The 12,217-nt window shown below is 52.6% G+C and overlaps 6 protein-coding genes across 6 annotated transcripts; 4 read left to right on the top strand and 2 right to left on the bottom strand.

The window, feature by feature from the left end:
- Positions 1–58: 58 nt before the first annotated feature.
- PMZ80_004541 (uncharacterized protein) lies at positions 59–1,024 on the top strand (the record flags this gene model as incomplete). The annotated part of the gene is made up of 1 exon (XM_064872965.1): positions 59–1,024. One exon carries the CDS (start codon positions 59–61, stop codon positions 1,022–1,024), a length of 966 nt encoding a protein of 321 aa, XP_064731623.1.
- A 269-nt stretch (positions 1,025–1,293) lies between these two features.
- On the top strand, positions 1,294–2,700 carry spp2 (DNA primase large subunit Spp2; the record flags this gene model as incomplete). The annotated part of the gene is made up of 1 exon (XM_064872964.1): positions 1,294–2,700. The coding sequence occupies one exon, from the start codon at positions 1,294–1,296 to the stop codon at positions 2,698–2,700; it is 1,407 nt and encodes a 468-aa protein (XP_064731622.1).
- Positions 2,701–2,895: 195 nt separating this feature from the next.
- On the bottom strand, positions 2,896–3,428 carry PMZ80_004539 (uncharacterized protein; the record flags this gene model as incomplete). The annotated part of the gene is made up of 2 exons (XM_064872963.1): positions 2,896–3,247; positions 3,304–3,428. The coding sequence occupies 2 exons, from the start codon at positions 3,426–3,428 to the stop codon at positions 2,896–2,898; spliced, it is 477 nt and encodes a 158-aa protein (XP_064731621.1).
- A 390-nt stretch (positions 3,429–3,818) lies between these two features.
- utp13 (U3 small nucleolar RNA-associated protein 13) lies at positions 3,819–6,611 on the bottom strand (the record flags this gene model as incomplete). Its single annotated transcript, XM_064872962.1, has 1 exon — positions 3,819–6,611. The coding sequence occupies one exon, from the start codon at positions 6,609–6,611 to the stop codon at positions 3,819–3,821; it is 2,793 nt and encodes a 930-aa protein (XP_064731620.1).
- Positions 6,612–6,975: 364 nt separating this feature from the next.
- Positions 6,976–9,043, top strand: PMZ80_004537 (uncharacterized protein; the record flags this gene model as incomplete). The annotated part of the gene is made up of 2 exons (XM_064872961.1): positions 6,976–7,383; positions 7,430–9,043. 2 exons carry the CDS (start codon positions 6,976–6,978, stop codon positions 9,041–9,043), a joined length of 2,022 nt encoding a protein of 673 aa, XP_064731619.1.
- A 249-nt stretch (positions 9,044–9,292) lies between these two features.
- On the top strand, positions 9,293–10,981 carry ubp10 (Ubiquitin carboxyl-terminal hydrolase 10; the record flags this gene model as incomplete). The annotated part of the gene is made up of 1 exon (XM_064872960.1): positions 9,293–10,981. The coding sequence occupies one exon, from the start codon at positions 9,293–9,295 to the stop codon at positions 10,979–10,981; it is 1,689 nt and encodes a 562-aa protein (XP_064731618.1).
- Positions 10,982–12,217: the final 1,236 nt, after the last annotated feature.

Here is a 12,217-nt window from a genome sequence, read left to right as displayed (position 1 = left end):
CACATTCTCATCACTTTGACTTTGCCAAACCTCTATTTCACGTCACTTTCGGACAACTATGGCCGCCGACGACCTGTACAAAATATGGCCTGAACCAAGTCGGGCGTACTCCAGGAACCCAGATTCTACACTACTGATGATCGCGGTCAAGATTGCCATTGCGACTGGCCCTGCGGTTGTCGCGTTCTTGTTCTGGTGGACGCCATTGTATCAAGCAGGCAACAGAAAGGTTTTATGTGCAACATATGTGGCAAGTGTTATACTCACCATATGGATGATCCCATATTCCGTGCAATTCGCAGAGGTCTCCGCAGCCTGGCTGCTTGGCTCAGATGCAGATCTCTTCCTGGATTCACTGCGAGGCGCAACCGAGGGGGGCACCAGCAACGAAACGGACTACTTTTATGATCAATTCGCGACCCTGAATCAACCATATCGGCATCTGACTCTCATACTGTGGCTATACATGATCGGTGCTGGATTGCTCGAAGAAACGTACAAATTCATGTTCCTGGTGGCCGCCCGAGCGTTCGGGGGTACCGTCGATTTCGAGCGCCATTACCTTCAGTACGCATGGGCTATTGGGATGGGTTTTGCCGCAGCAGAGCTGGAAGGAGTAGACATGCGGGGACTCTTCTCCTGGGGACTCCAGGTGCGGGCTATTGAGGTGTCTTTATTCCGGAGCGGTTTTCGAGCAGTGGTTCACAGCATGATAACGGCGTGCACCGCGAAAGGGTGGGCTCAGCAACGGGGTGCACCCGGTGCTTGGAGGAGTCTAGTTGTGGCAGCGATATGTCACGGCTTGTGGAACTTGTCTGCGGAGGGACTCAATCATTTCCGACGAATTGGGGGCGCGGAAAGTGCTATCGTATGCGAGGTTTGTGAATTGCTGGGGGACGCAGCTGTATATTGGGTTTTGTACCGGGTCTATGATGTCTCCTGGTACTGGTTCTTGGCTCGGCGAGCTGCCTTCCACGTCTGTGAGGAGATGCTGGGCACACTGTGGTGGACTTCTTTTGGATAGCTGTATTAGTGTCGAGGAGTACGCTGGTGGTGGTTCATGTCAATGGTCAAGTCTACGAGTACGCAGTATAGATAGGGGTAGTCATCTCAGACACAGCATCAATTATACCGATGATCAGTTTGGCGATAGCTGCCTGAGGCATGGATACGTCATATCAAACAAGGCTGACTTGCAACCTCGAAATTATTCCGCAAAGTCCATCTGCCTCGTGCTCGAGTTCGCAATTTCAGTCCTCGTGAGCACGTCCGTTCAAACACTGGTGCCACAACATGTCGTCGAAACCGATCTCTTTCGGTTTCGGTAAGCCGAAAGGTCAGTCTCCATCCACGTCTACATCTACATCCACTCCCGCCTCCAAGACCTCAATCTCACTCTCACTCCCCGGAAAGGCCCCCCTCCACAAATCCGCGCCTAAACACAGTATTAAACCCTCCGCGCTGCGCGACCACGACGACGAAGATCCCGATGATGAGGAGCCACAAGCCGAGGAATTAACCGGGTTTGGGGCCTCCGGCGCGATACTCAGTAGACCTGTTGAGCACAAGAAGGAGTTGGTCATTGAAAATGCGGGTAATGCGGATTGGAGGAGGAAGGCGCAGGCGCAGACGCAGGCTACGCAGGGCCGAGGGAAGAATCTGTTGCCTGCCGCGGTGCAGGTGTTGAGAAGCGGCGGGGACGTCGTGATGGTTGAGAAGGACGAGGTCAGTAAGGCTAGTGGGTTGCAGTTTGCGGGTCGCGAGTCCTCCACCGTGGGCAAAAATGGTACAACGAATGGCAGCGCGGAAATCAATAGCAGTCCAGAAAACAAGCCTAAAACCGCAGACGAAGAAGCGCTCCAGGCACTGCTAGCAGACGACGAGAACAGACCGCGCGGTACAGCAGTTATTGAGGCTGCGGAGGACGCCCGCGATCTCCCAGCCCCCACCGAAGACTTCGCCTCCCTCGTGGCCGCACACCCCGACAGCGCAACACTAGACGAATACGCCGCCATGCCCGTCGAGGAATTCGGCATGGCGATGCTCCGCGGCATGGGCAAGAAGCGCCGCGCAAATGGGGAGGTGATTTCGCTTGAGAGTACGGAGCAGAAGGAGGTTAAAAAGCGGAAACAGGAGGGATACCTTGGGATTGGGGCGAAGGCGGCGAAGGGGATGGAGGGTGTTGAATTGGGGGCGTGGGGGAAGGCTGATATGAGAAAGAATCAGAGGGGGGAGGGGTTTTTTACGCCGGTTATGGTGCGGGATAAGGTTACGGGGGAGACGATTAGTGAGGAGGAGTTGGAGAGGCGGAAGAGGGGTGGGAAGGAGGGGGGTGGTGGTGGTGGTGGTGGGAATGATTGGAGGGAGAGGCGCGATCGGAATTTGGAGAAGAAGGGGAGGGGAGATGATGGTAGGAATGATGAGAGGGATGGAGATAGCTATAAAGATAAGATGAGTTCGTTCTCGAGAAGGGCACCGGAGGAGGATGATGGGCATGAGTCGAGTCGGTCGAGACGGCATCGGAGTCGGAGTCGTTCGAGGGAGAAGAGGCGGAGAAACGACGATGAGGGTTACGATTCGAGGTCATCGGGTGGACGCCGGGACAGAGATCGAGATCGTGACCGAGACAGAAGGCACAGAGACAGAGATAGAGACTACGATCGAGACGATAGACGGCATAGAGATAGGGACAGGCGGTGAACAAATTCAATGGCTCTATGGCGTGCACCAGAGTGTTAAAGCAGCTATCTACTATTTTGAGCGGCAAGCACATTGGTTGGTATTGTCCAAGCTCGCTCATGATGACTCGTGTGTACATTTAGCTCTTTGCACCTCTCTAGTTTTGGCTCTCCTCGAAGACGTCTCGCAAGACTGTACGATCGTAAGACGACCCGATCAATCCTCCTCTTCAGTCTCCTCCTTCACAGCCTCCTCAGCCTTAACCGTAGCGCTTCTCGCTCTAACCCCTCTACTACCCATCATCTCGACCTCCTCCTCATTCTCCTCCTTCAACTTTCCATCGCTAGCACCGTCCTCATCCTCGCTAACGACCTCCTGCACCTTTCTCTTCGTTCCTCGTCCTCCTCCTGGCGTCTTCTTTGCTGAGGAAGCGGGAGTTCTAGTCTTTGGAGCTGCTTTCTTGACAGGTGTGCTTGGTGTAGTAGCGCCGTCTGCGTCCTTGGGGACGATTTGCTTGTTGATCAGCTTGAAGCCGGCTTGCTCGACGATAGCTTTGAACTTCTTTTGTCTGGGGAATGTGTTAGTCAAGCTGGGCATGATGACGGTGATGGGGAGGTGGCATACGCATTGTTGGCGTTGTTGACGCCCATGTCGGAGGCGACGCCGTGGTAGTTTGGTTGAGGCAACTCAGTGTTCTTGAGCACTGTCATGACATATGCCAGTTTCTCGGCGTCTGTGGAAGTTGCCATTGTGGTTGGGTTGGTTTGGGTTGTGGTAGGGTTGATATGGGTGTTTGGATCTGAATCTGTAAATTGAGGAGTGGGTGGTCAAGTATGAGAAGAGCGGATGGTCAACTGGAAGGGCAGAAGAAGACTGTGTGTAGACTGTGAAGGCTAGATCGGTGCCTGATTTGGCGTGATCGAGTGCAAATTGGGTAGATCTGCTTATGATAAGAGCTGCTTCAGTCACTTCTAGCTTAGCAAGGCGTCCATTAGGCTCAGCGAGAACTCAGCTTGGACTTCTGACGGAGTTCATCGAAACGTAGTCGCATGTCTCTTCCCAGTGCTGACATGTGCTCCCTGAAGACTTGCTACTCACTCCATCGAGTCAAGTGACAAGTTCTTTGAATATCCATTTGTCTATACCATTATCATATCTTCACTCGTGCTCTTTGCCTCCACGCCATTCGTGAGAGCGGCAGTTCCTGCTATCTCGTCCATCTCCCTCAACGTATACTCAAGCAAATAGCTCTCGTCACTCAGCTCCTCAATTCTCTTGTAATGTCTGTCCGTATATGCTTCCAGCGCTCTGAACAAATCTTTCATAGCATTGCCTCCAGCACTCTTATTCCTACTCGTACTTCTTGCCAGCTTCAGAATATCTCTATCCCTCGCCATATCAGTCCACATGCTCTGCGGATACTTCCTCAACAGGCAATTCAGCACTTTCTGCGCAACGGTCGCTGTCCTCGCGTTTGTATTCCAGTCTCTGACTCTTTCCAGCAGCTTGTAGATCTGCTCTTGGTTCAAGCTCGCCAGTACATCGTCCACCGCTTGCACGCCCATGTAGGTGTTCGGTTCTCGTTCGCTCTCAGGGAGGCCGACAACTTCTTGGAAGACTTTCAACAGTCGCCCAGGATGGTTTAGCGCTAGTGAGAGTGTAATAACTTCTTTGTAGTTCTTCGCTACGATGTGGTTTTGGAGGAGCTGGTCTTGTTCGACGCGCTCGGTCATTGCTTTCGAGGATTCAATGGCAGTTGTCGCGGTTGTGTCGGTCCAGAAGCTGATTTTTGCGTCTGCTGCGCCGGATATCAGGCTGTAGGGAGGTCTCGTGTCGGCGTCATTCGGGTCGTGCTGTGATGATGTCACTGAGAGAGGTGTGGCAAGAGACCACACTCTGTCTGTATGGCCGTCCAACGTTGCTAGTAGGTGGTCGCTATCGGATGCGGCATATGGTGACCAGAGCTTGATCAGGGTGTCCGAGGAGGCTGACGCGATCATCGGCTTGTTCTTCTGTTGTTGGCGCTCATCGTCCGGACCCTTAGTTGGTAGAGGCGGTAGCCAGATGACCTTCAATACTGAATTTTGGTGCCCTTCAAATGTGAGTAGGCAAGCATATGTGTTCAGCGACCACACTTTGACCGTATTGTCGCCTGAACCGCTCACTAGAAGTCCTCGGTTGCCTGATGAACCACCTTCCGCCAGGTTTAGCGCTGGAGTGCCTACTGGTGAGAATCTGATGGACCACACTCCTCGCTTGTGGCCTTTCAGGACTGCTGTAGTCGAGCCGTCTTCTATCGACCAGATCTTGATGGTTCGATCCTGAGAAGCCGACGCAAACAAAGGTGCTATGGGCGACGAATCGATTGCATTGATATCTTTCTCGTGTGCTACCCTCGTGAACGCTGCCTTCGCCACGGCATGTGGTGTTTTTGGAGCAGCGTCCGACAGCTTGGATAGATCCCATTTCTTGACCGTTTTGTCTTCTGATCCTGTGATAAGGTACGGAGGTACCTGCGCCTTTCCAGACGTCTTCGACAGACCGACAGCTCCGATAGACGCTGTGTGGCCAGCTAGCGTAGCAAAGCACTCCAAGCTGGAGCTGTTTTGATCGCGACGCCATACTCGTGCGGTGTTGTCCTTTGAGCCAGTGGCTAGCCATCTACCATGAAGATCCGAGTCCATGCATATGACCACATCGGTGTGACCTTCGAGGGCATCCACGTTACTCCCAAACTTCTGCTCCGACATAGCATCATCCTGCGGGCTTGTGGAGATGAGCTTGACAGTCTCCGTGTTATCTGCGATGGCTAGTAAGGATTTGCCAACACACGCCATGTCAATGATCTCGTCAAGGTTGCCAGAGAATGTGCGTTCTGAGACTATGGCGTCCTCCCCATTCTGTACTCTCTGCTCAAGAGATTGATACGACATTAGTTCAAGAACCTGGCTGCTTCGTACAGCAAGCAAGGAGTATTGTCCGAGTACAGGTAGTATTGCAGCGATTGCTTCAGTCTCCAGGTCACGACCCTCGGGCGTCTGAAGCTCTTGACCTGATACCGACCATACTCGCACCCTACCTTTTTCTCCTCCAGCATAGAGATACTGTCCGTCTGCAATGAACCCAGCTGCCTCGAGCTCTTCGGTAGCAGTCAGTGTTCGCTTGGCGGTCCATGTCTTTACATCCCACAGGACAATTGTTCGATCTCTGCTGGCTGATAGGATAAGATCCTGCTCTGCAGAAAACTTGAGGCTGCGCACGACACTGACGTGCGACTCTAGCGCTGCAATTTGCTGACGAGTATTGAGGTTATGCACCTTAATTCGACCGTCTTCGCCACCTGAAGCAAGGAGAAGAGCGTTCTGTTGAGCAGAGCCGTTGGTCTGCGCCTGACTGGCCTTGCGTTTGTTCGAGCTGGTCTTCGTTTCCTGAGCTGCTGCCTTGGACTCAAACAACTCCAGGGCTGTCACCACGCCGCCATGGCTGTGAAGAGTATGAGAGCAATAACCACCTCGGATATCCCAGACTTTGACGATGCCATCCGCTCCACCTGTCACCACTAGAGACCCTGTAGCGTCTGTTGTTGATGCCACAACAGGTGTCGCATGAGGTTTCAATGTTCGTGTAAGCTCAGCAGTGACTGTTCCGTCCACATGTGTAAGATGATATATCCTCATCGACAGTGATCGCGAACAAATTATGACATGGTCGGCATCAGGTGTCAAAGCTAGACTCGTGATCGCTTCACCATCGCCCTCTATCCTGCATAGCGGGTTTGCCGTGCTTGAAGACACGATTAAGCAATCCTCGTCATCAACCGTAGATGCAAGAAAGGTGCCAGCTTTGTTCGCTGTGATCTCGCCGCCCGTGTAGAATGGCTCGATGGCTCGGTACTCCTTGAATGTGGTCTTTGTTGACACTTTGGAAGCCATGTTTGCATAGCCGACCTCCTCCGCCTTTCAAGTTGAAGGTGAGAATGATTACATGGGGTGTTAGCGAAGAAACGCTGCTTCGTACAACGTAAAAAGTTTCGATAATTAGTTAGTGGAGCATATTTAGACGTGCATTAGCGCGGAAGTGTCCGCCACTTACCTTCAGCGCAGATCTGGTTGAAGACGTGCGAGCAACGTGCTTTTCGCGATTGTGACTTCTTACTCTCTCACTTGACGCGCTGCCATTGCACCTTCCTTTCCTAGGTAGCAACATTGTCGACAACACTCTGTCGAGATTGACTCATGAAGATGCTGGTCAAGAACGTCCTTGGCTTGCAACTCTGTGCAAGATTATCCTTCGACGATGGGCCGTGAAGCTTACCTTTCCAGAGTCGTGCTGGGGCGCTCTGCCTTCGATGAACCTCTCAGGGACGAAAATGGAAATCTTGTGCTTGGTGGCCAAGCTCGTGCTTTCGATGACCAGAGTTATGTTCAGCAATTTGACGACCGTGGTCATCCTCAGAACCTTGAGTCTGAGCGCCGCGCAAAGCGGTTTCGGAAAGCACAGAATGAGGTTCTTGCGGCGTGTGGGGTTGTTGTCCGGCGTGATGAAGACAGAAGACGGACGCATGACCAAACAGATTCTACCGAAGCCGCTCAGCTTACCACATTGCAAGACGAGAACAAGACTGGTCTCTTGTTCAAGTGCGCAGATAGACTAGCTGGTGATGTCCTGACCTGGTGGATTAGTTCTCTGAGAAAGAGACTCATGGTAAGCGAGTACCAAGTTTTGGCAGGAAATTGCTAACAGGGCACAGGTGTTTGGAGCCTTTCGACCGTCTATGACAGAATCCATCAGCCGGAGCTTCTCCCAAGGACGTGTCCCCTTCCTCTTTAGCGGATTCTCTGCATGGGTCGCAGCAGAAATACCAAGAATCGCCCGCCGAACAGAAATCACTGAGCCTGTCGAATGCATGAACTATCTTGATTTTGACCTTGGCCGGACGGCTCCATCATGGCACGAACGACTGTGGGATTGGATTGAGGCCGGAGTTTGGCTGTCGATCGAGCTGCCTCTCGAGTTCACGTCCTCCTTACAGAGCCTTGGTTTCGTAGTATTGCCCGCGATATGGACTACACTGGGAGAAATCTCCTTTCGACATTCAACAACTACTTGGCTATTCAACAGCCCATTAACGCATCAGCTAGCCATCACCACCGCTCTGTATCTACTTCGAGATCATTTGCAACGTCAAATGGGATGGCGAATCTATGGTCTACTGCGCCAAATACTCCCCAGGCCACACCATCCGACTGAGCTGTCCATACAGGCTCTGAACGACGATGACTTTGTCGATGATACATCGATAGTGGGGATTGGCCGCAGTCTAGGTCCCGGTACCGACCGCCGATACTATGGACCTCAGGACTTTTGGACAGTGCTCCCCGTCGCATTCCCATGGCTTTCAATCATACTAAGGAAAAGAGCGAACAAGGAAGAGATCAAGAACGAGACACTGATGCGGTGTGCGATGATGGAGCATAACGAAGGTGTAGACAGAATGAGCCGTTCCCAACAGAGAGACCGCCGAGCTCGTAACATCATCGGTAACCTCGAAAGCCTCGGGGTGGACATCGAAGAAGATTTTTACGTGGATATCGATCAATGGTCGCTTCAGATCGACTCTTGGGCGCTGGAGTACGAAGAGGAAGACGAAGAAGCGGTCATGCGCATGCCGTCGGCTAGAAGTTGGCAACAGGAAATCACGACCAGAGAAGACTTTCTTATCGCGGCGCAAGAATACCGGGCTATTCCTCATGGTTCGATAATAGGGCAACGGCAAGGACAGGACGAAGAAGCAACCGCAGGCATCGAGGGTAGCCAACCACCCACGAACCACGAAGAAGCACCGGCAACGCCAGAGCCCGGCATCAGGAGAGCAACCTCGTTATCCACGACAACACCGAGGCCAGTCCGTCGACCAACAGAAACCAATGGACCTGACTTCGACGAGGAGATGGAAGCACTGTTAGCAGAAGCTAGAAGGGAAACGACGTCGAGGAAGAAAGCGAAAGCTAAGGACGACCGGCAATATCGGATAACTCGATTGACGACATATGCGGTTGATTCGCTAGCGTGGCACTCAAGTGCGATAATCACCAACTTGGTGATGCTGCCGATTGATGCGATTTACTACAGGTCTCTGGCTAGCTGGTTCTTCTCGGTCACAGGTTCAGCTGGAGGTTCTCCGGTGCTTCCAGTGGGTGACTGGTCAGGTGGTAGCAGTCATGCGGGTACTACTAGGTGGCAATACCATCGCATGCTGCTGTTAAGTCTCGGTCTGGAGTGTCTGGTTCGAGGGGCTATATGGCAGGTTGGACATAGGGTAGTGCTCTCTTATGGTCGATGGTTCAGCTGGGAAAAGTTCTGACCACGTAGCCTTGAAGGAGGAAACGCAGCATCATAAATCAGGGCGTCGTGTATCACCATTATAGTTCTCCGTCAAGTATGTAATATCTCACACATGATCCCATCAACATTCTTGTGCCCAAACAATATGCGACCATTTTTATTCATCGCGAACAAGGTGGTCGAGAGTTGAGGATTTGCTCTGTTTGCACTTTGGGTTCCTACTTCGCGACCTCCGCAGACGACAGTTTGCCTGGTGAGCAATTGCAAAATGTCGAAACGTAAGTCCGCAGAGCCTTTGGAGAGCATTCTTACTGAATCGCCTGCAAGTAAGCGTGCCCGAGTCGAAGATGAGGAGGACGTACGAGACGACTTGGCGACAGTGAAGGAAAATGGGCTGAACGAAGAAAATGGCACAGAGCAGATCGACGAGTTGGATGATGGTGAGGACGAGGACGAGGACAATGTCGCGGCCGCACCTCTGCGACAGAATGCGCCGACCCAAGGATACAGCGATCTATATCTAGACACCATCAACCGCTCGGTTCTCGACTTCGACTTCGAGAAGCTCTGTTCGATAACACTCTCAAACATAAATGTCTATGCTTGTCTGGTATGCGGAAAGTACTTTCAAGGACGAGGACCTAAGTCGCATGCATATTTTCATGCTCTCGAAGAAGACCACCATGTCTACATCAACATGGAGACCAAGAAGGTCTACGTGCTACCGGAGGGTTATGAAGTACAGAACAAGAGCTTAGAGGACATCAAATACGTGGTAGATCCCAAATTCACAGAAGAAGACGTCAAAAAGCTGGACAAGGTTCCTACACAGTCAATTGATCTCGCCAACAAGAGGTACAGGCCAGGCTACATCGGTATGAACAACATCAAAGCAAACGACTACATGAATGTCGTGGTTCAAACCCTATCACACGTCGCACCAATACGAAACTTCTTCCTCCTCCACAACTTTCCACAAACCACCTCACAGCTACCCATCAGACTCAGCACACTAGTCAGGAAGATATGGAACACCCGCGCCTTCCGCAACCACGTCTCACCACACGAACTAATCCAAGAAATCGCCATGCGTTCCTCCAAAAAATTCACCCTAACCCAACAATCCGACCCAGTCGACTTCCTCTCCTGGTTCCTCAACAACCTCCACCTCGCCCTCGGCGGCTCAAAAACAAAACCCCTCTCAAGCATCATCCAACGCACCTTCCAAGGCCGCCTCCGCATAGAAACCCAAGCAATCACCGCCCGCTCCGAAGCAACCGGCGACCGCCTCCGCTTCGAAGACTCCTCCCACATCTCCAGCAAAATCACTCCCTACATGATCCTCACTCTCGACCTCCCACCCGTCCCCCTCTTCCGCGACAGCGTCGAAAGCAAAAACATCATCCCCCAGGTCCCGCTGACCACCCTCCTCCAGAAATACAACGGCCTGCAAGCCTCAGAAAAGGCCTCCCAAAGAGTCAGACACAGATTACTGCATCCGCTACCACCATATTTGATATTCCACATCAAACGCTTCAGCACCAACAAATTCATCAGCGAACGCAACCCCACAATCGTCACTTTCCCCAGTCCCCGTGGCCTAGACATGTCCCCCTACGTCGAACCCAGCCCTGATTCCTCACACTCAAACGAACCGCTAATCTACGAGATGGTGTCGAACATCATCCTCGACGCCAGCAGCACATCAAAAGGAGGCGAAGACTCCAACGCCGCCGACGCCGCAAACCGCGCCGCAGGCGGCGAGGGCGAAAAAGTCCAGTGGAAGGTGCAACTTAGGGATAAAGCGGCTGCGGGGAGCGCGCAGAAGGATCTGCCCGAGTGGAGGGAGATACAAGATTTGTTTGTTGAGCGTGCGGAGGCGGAGACGTTGTTTACGAGGGAGGGGTATTTGATGGTTTGGGAGAGGAAGGGGAGGGGGAAGGAGGTACAGCGGTAGATACAGTAGTCCCTCAATTACCTGTTCACGTATCGAGGTAATGCTTGGACAATACGAAGTTTGCACTAGCTGGTTTCATCTCTTGCGGTTCTCTCAGAAAATGCTCTTTGGTGATGTCTGCGACCACAATTGTCGTGCAGTGCAGGTGTGGTCAAACTGGTGGGGAGGCGTGACCTCGGTGAAGGAAGGCATGGTGAGGCCAAGGAGGAAGGCGTTATCCGGATCGAGGAAGGTACGACTCAGCTAAAGGAAGGCACGACCCAGGTATGTTTCGGTACGGTCCGAGTGGAGGAAGGTACGACCCGAACGATGGAAGGTACGCTCCATGTGAGAAGGAAGGCACGACCCAAGTAAGGGAAAGTACAACCCAGGTGAAGGAAGGTACGGCCCGGGCACTTGTGAGGAGCGAAGGTACGACTCGTGTGAGAAGGAAGGTACGACGATGATTGAGGAGGAGGAAGGTGCGACCCGAGTACCGGTGGAGGGAAGGCACGACCCGGTCACTAGAAAGAGGCAGGAACGTCCTCAGCCGAAGCAGGCACGACCATAGTTTGTATATCGGGCAGGCACGATCGGAAGCGTGGGAAGGGAAGGAACGATCCCGGTGGAGGAAGGTACGACCCAGGTAACGGAAGGTACAACCCAGACCCTGCTGAGAGGGAAGTCACGCCTCACTTGGGAAGGAAGGTGCGACCCAAGTACTGGCGAAAAGAAAGGAAGGCACGGCCTACCCAAGCGTAAGGCGCGACCCAGTTGCCAGAAAGAAAGAGGCAGGCACGTTTTCGTTCTCGTTCAAAGCAGGCACGACCATGCGTTTCCCGGGCAGGCATGACCTACTTTATGTGCGCTAGGGAAGGCAGGCGGATCGGCCTCTGCAGTGAGGCGGCGATTTTGCAGACAGGAGCGATCGGGGGTCGGTGCACGAGGCGCGATTGTGTTCCGGACTACAATGACGACCGCTACGACCGCTGGTTGAGCGATTTGCTGGTGATATGGCTGGACTTACCTACTGGTAGGTGGTCTTGTTGTTGGAACGCACGACACGGCAAGACTGGCTATATCTCGTGCCGATATTAGATCTGATTAGCGCTTGAAGGCATATGCGCTATTCTATGTATTGAGTGAGGTACCTGGATGTCAAGGGCAATACAGTATGGACCAGGAAGTGGTCTTCGTATGCAAAGATTTATTCATGTAAGTGGACGTCTTTATTCATATCTCCTTCGTTGTTCGTTC

Source organism: Knufia obscura, assembly GCF_036327395.1.
Source record: "Knufia obscura strain CCFEE 5817 isolate CBS 148926 chromosome Unknown scaffold_4, whole genome shotgun sequence".
NCBI classification, from domain to species: domain Eukaryota; kingdom Fungi; phylum Ascomycota; class Eurotiomycetes; order Chaetothyriales; family Trichomeriaceae; genus Knufia; species Knufia obscura.
This window is presented reverse-complemented; position numbering and strand designations above follow the sequence as displayed.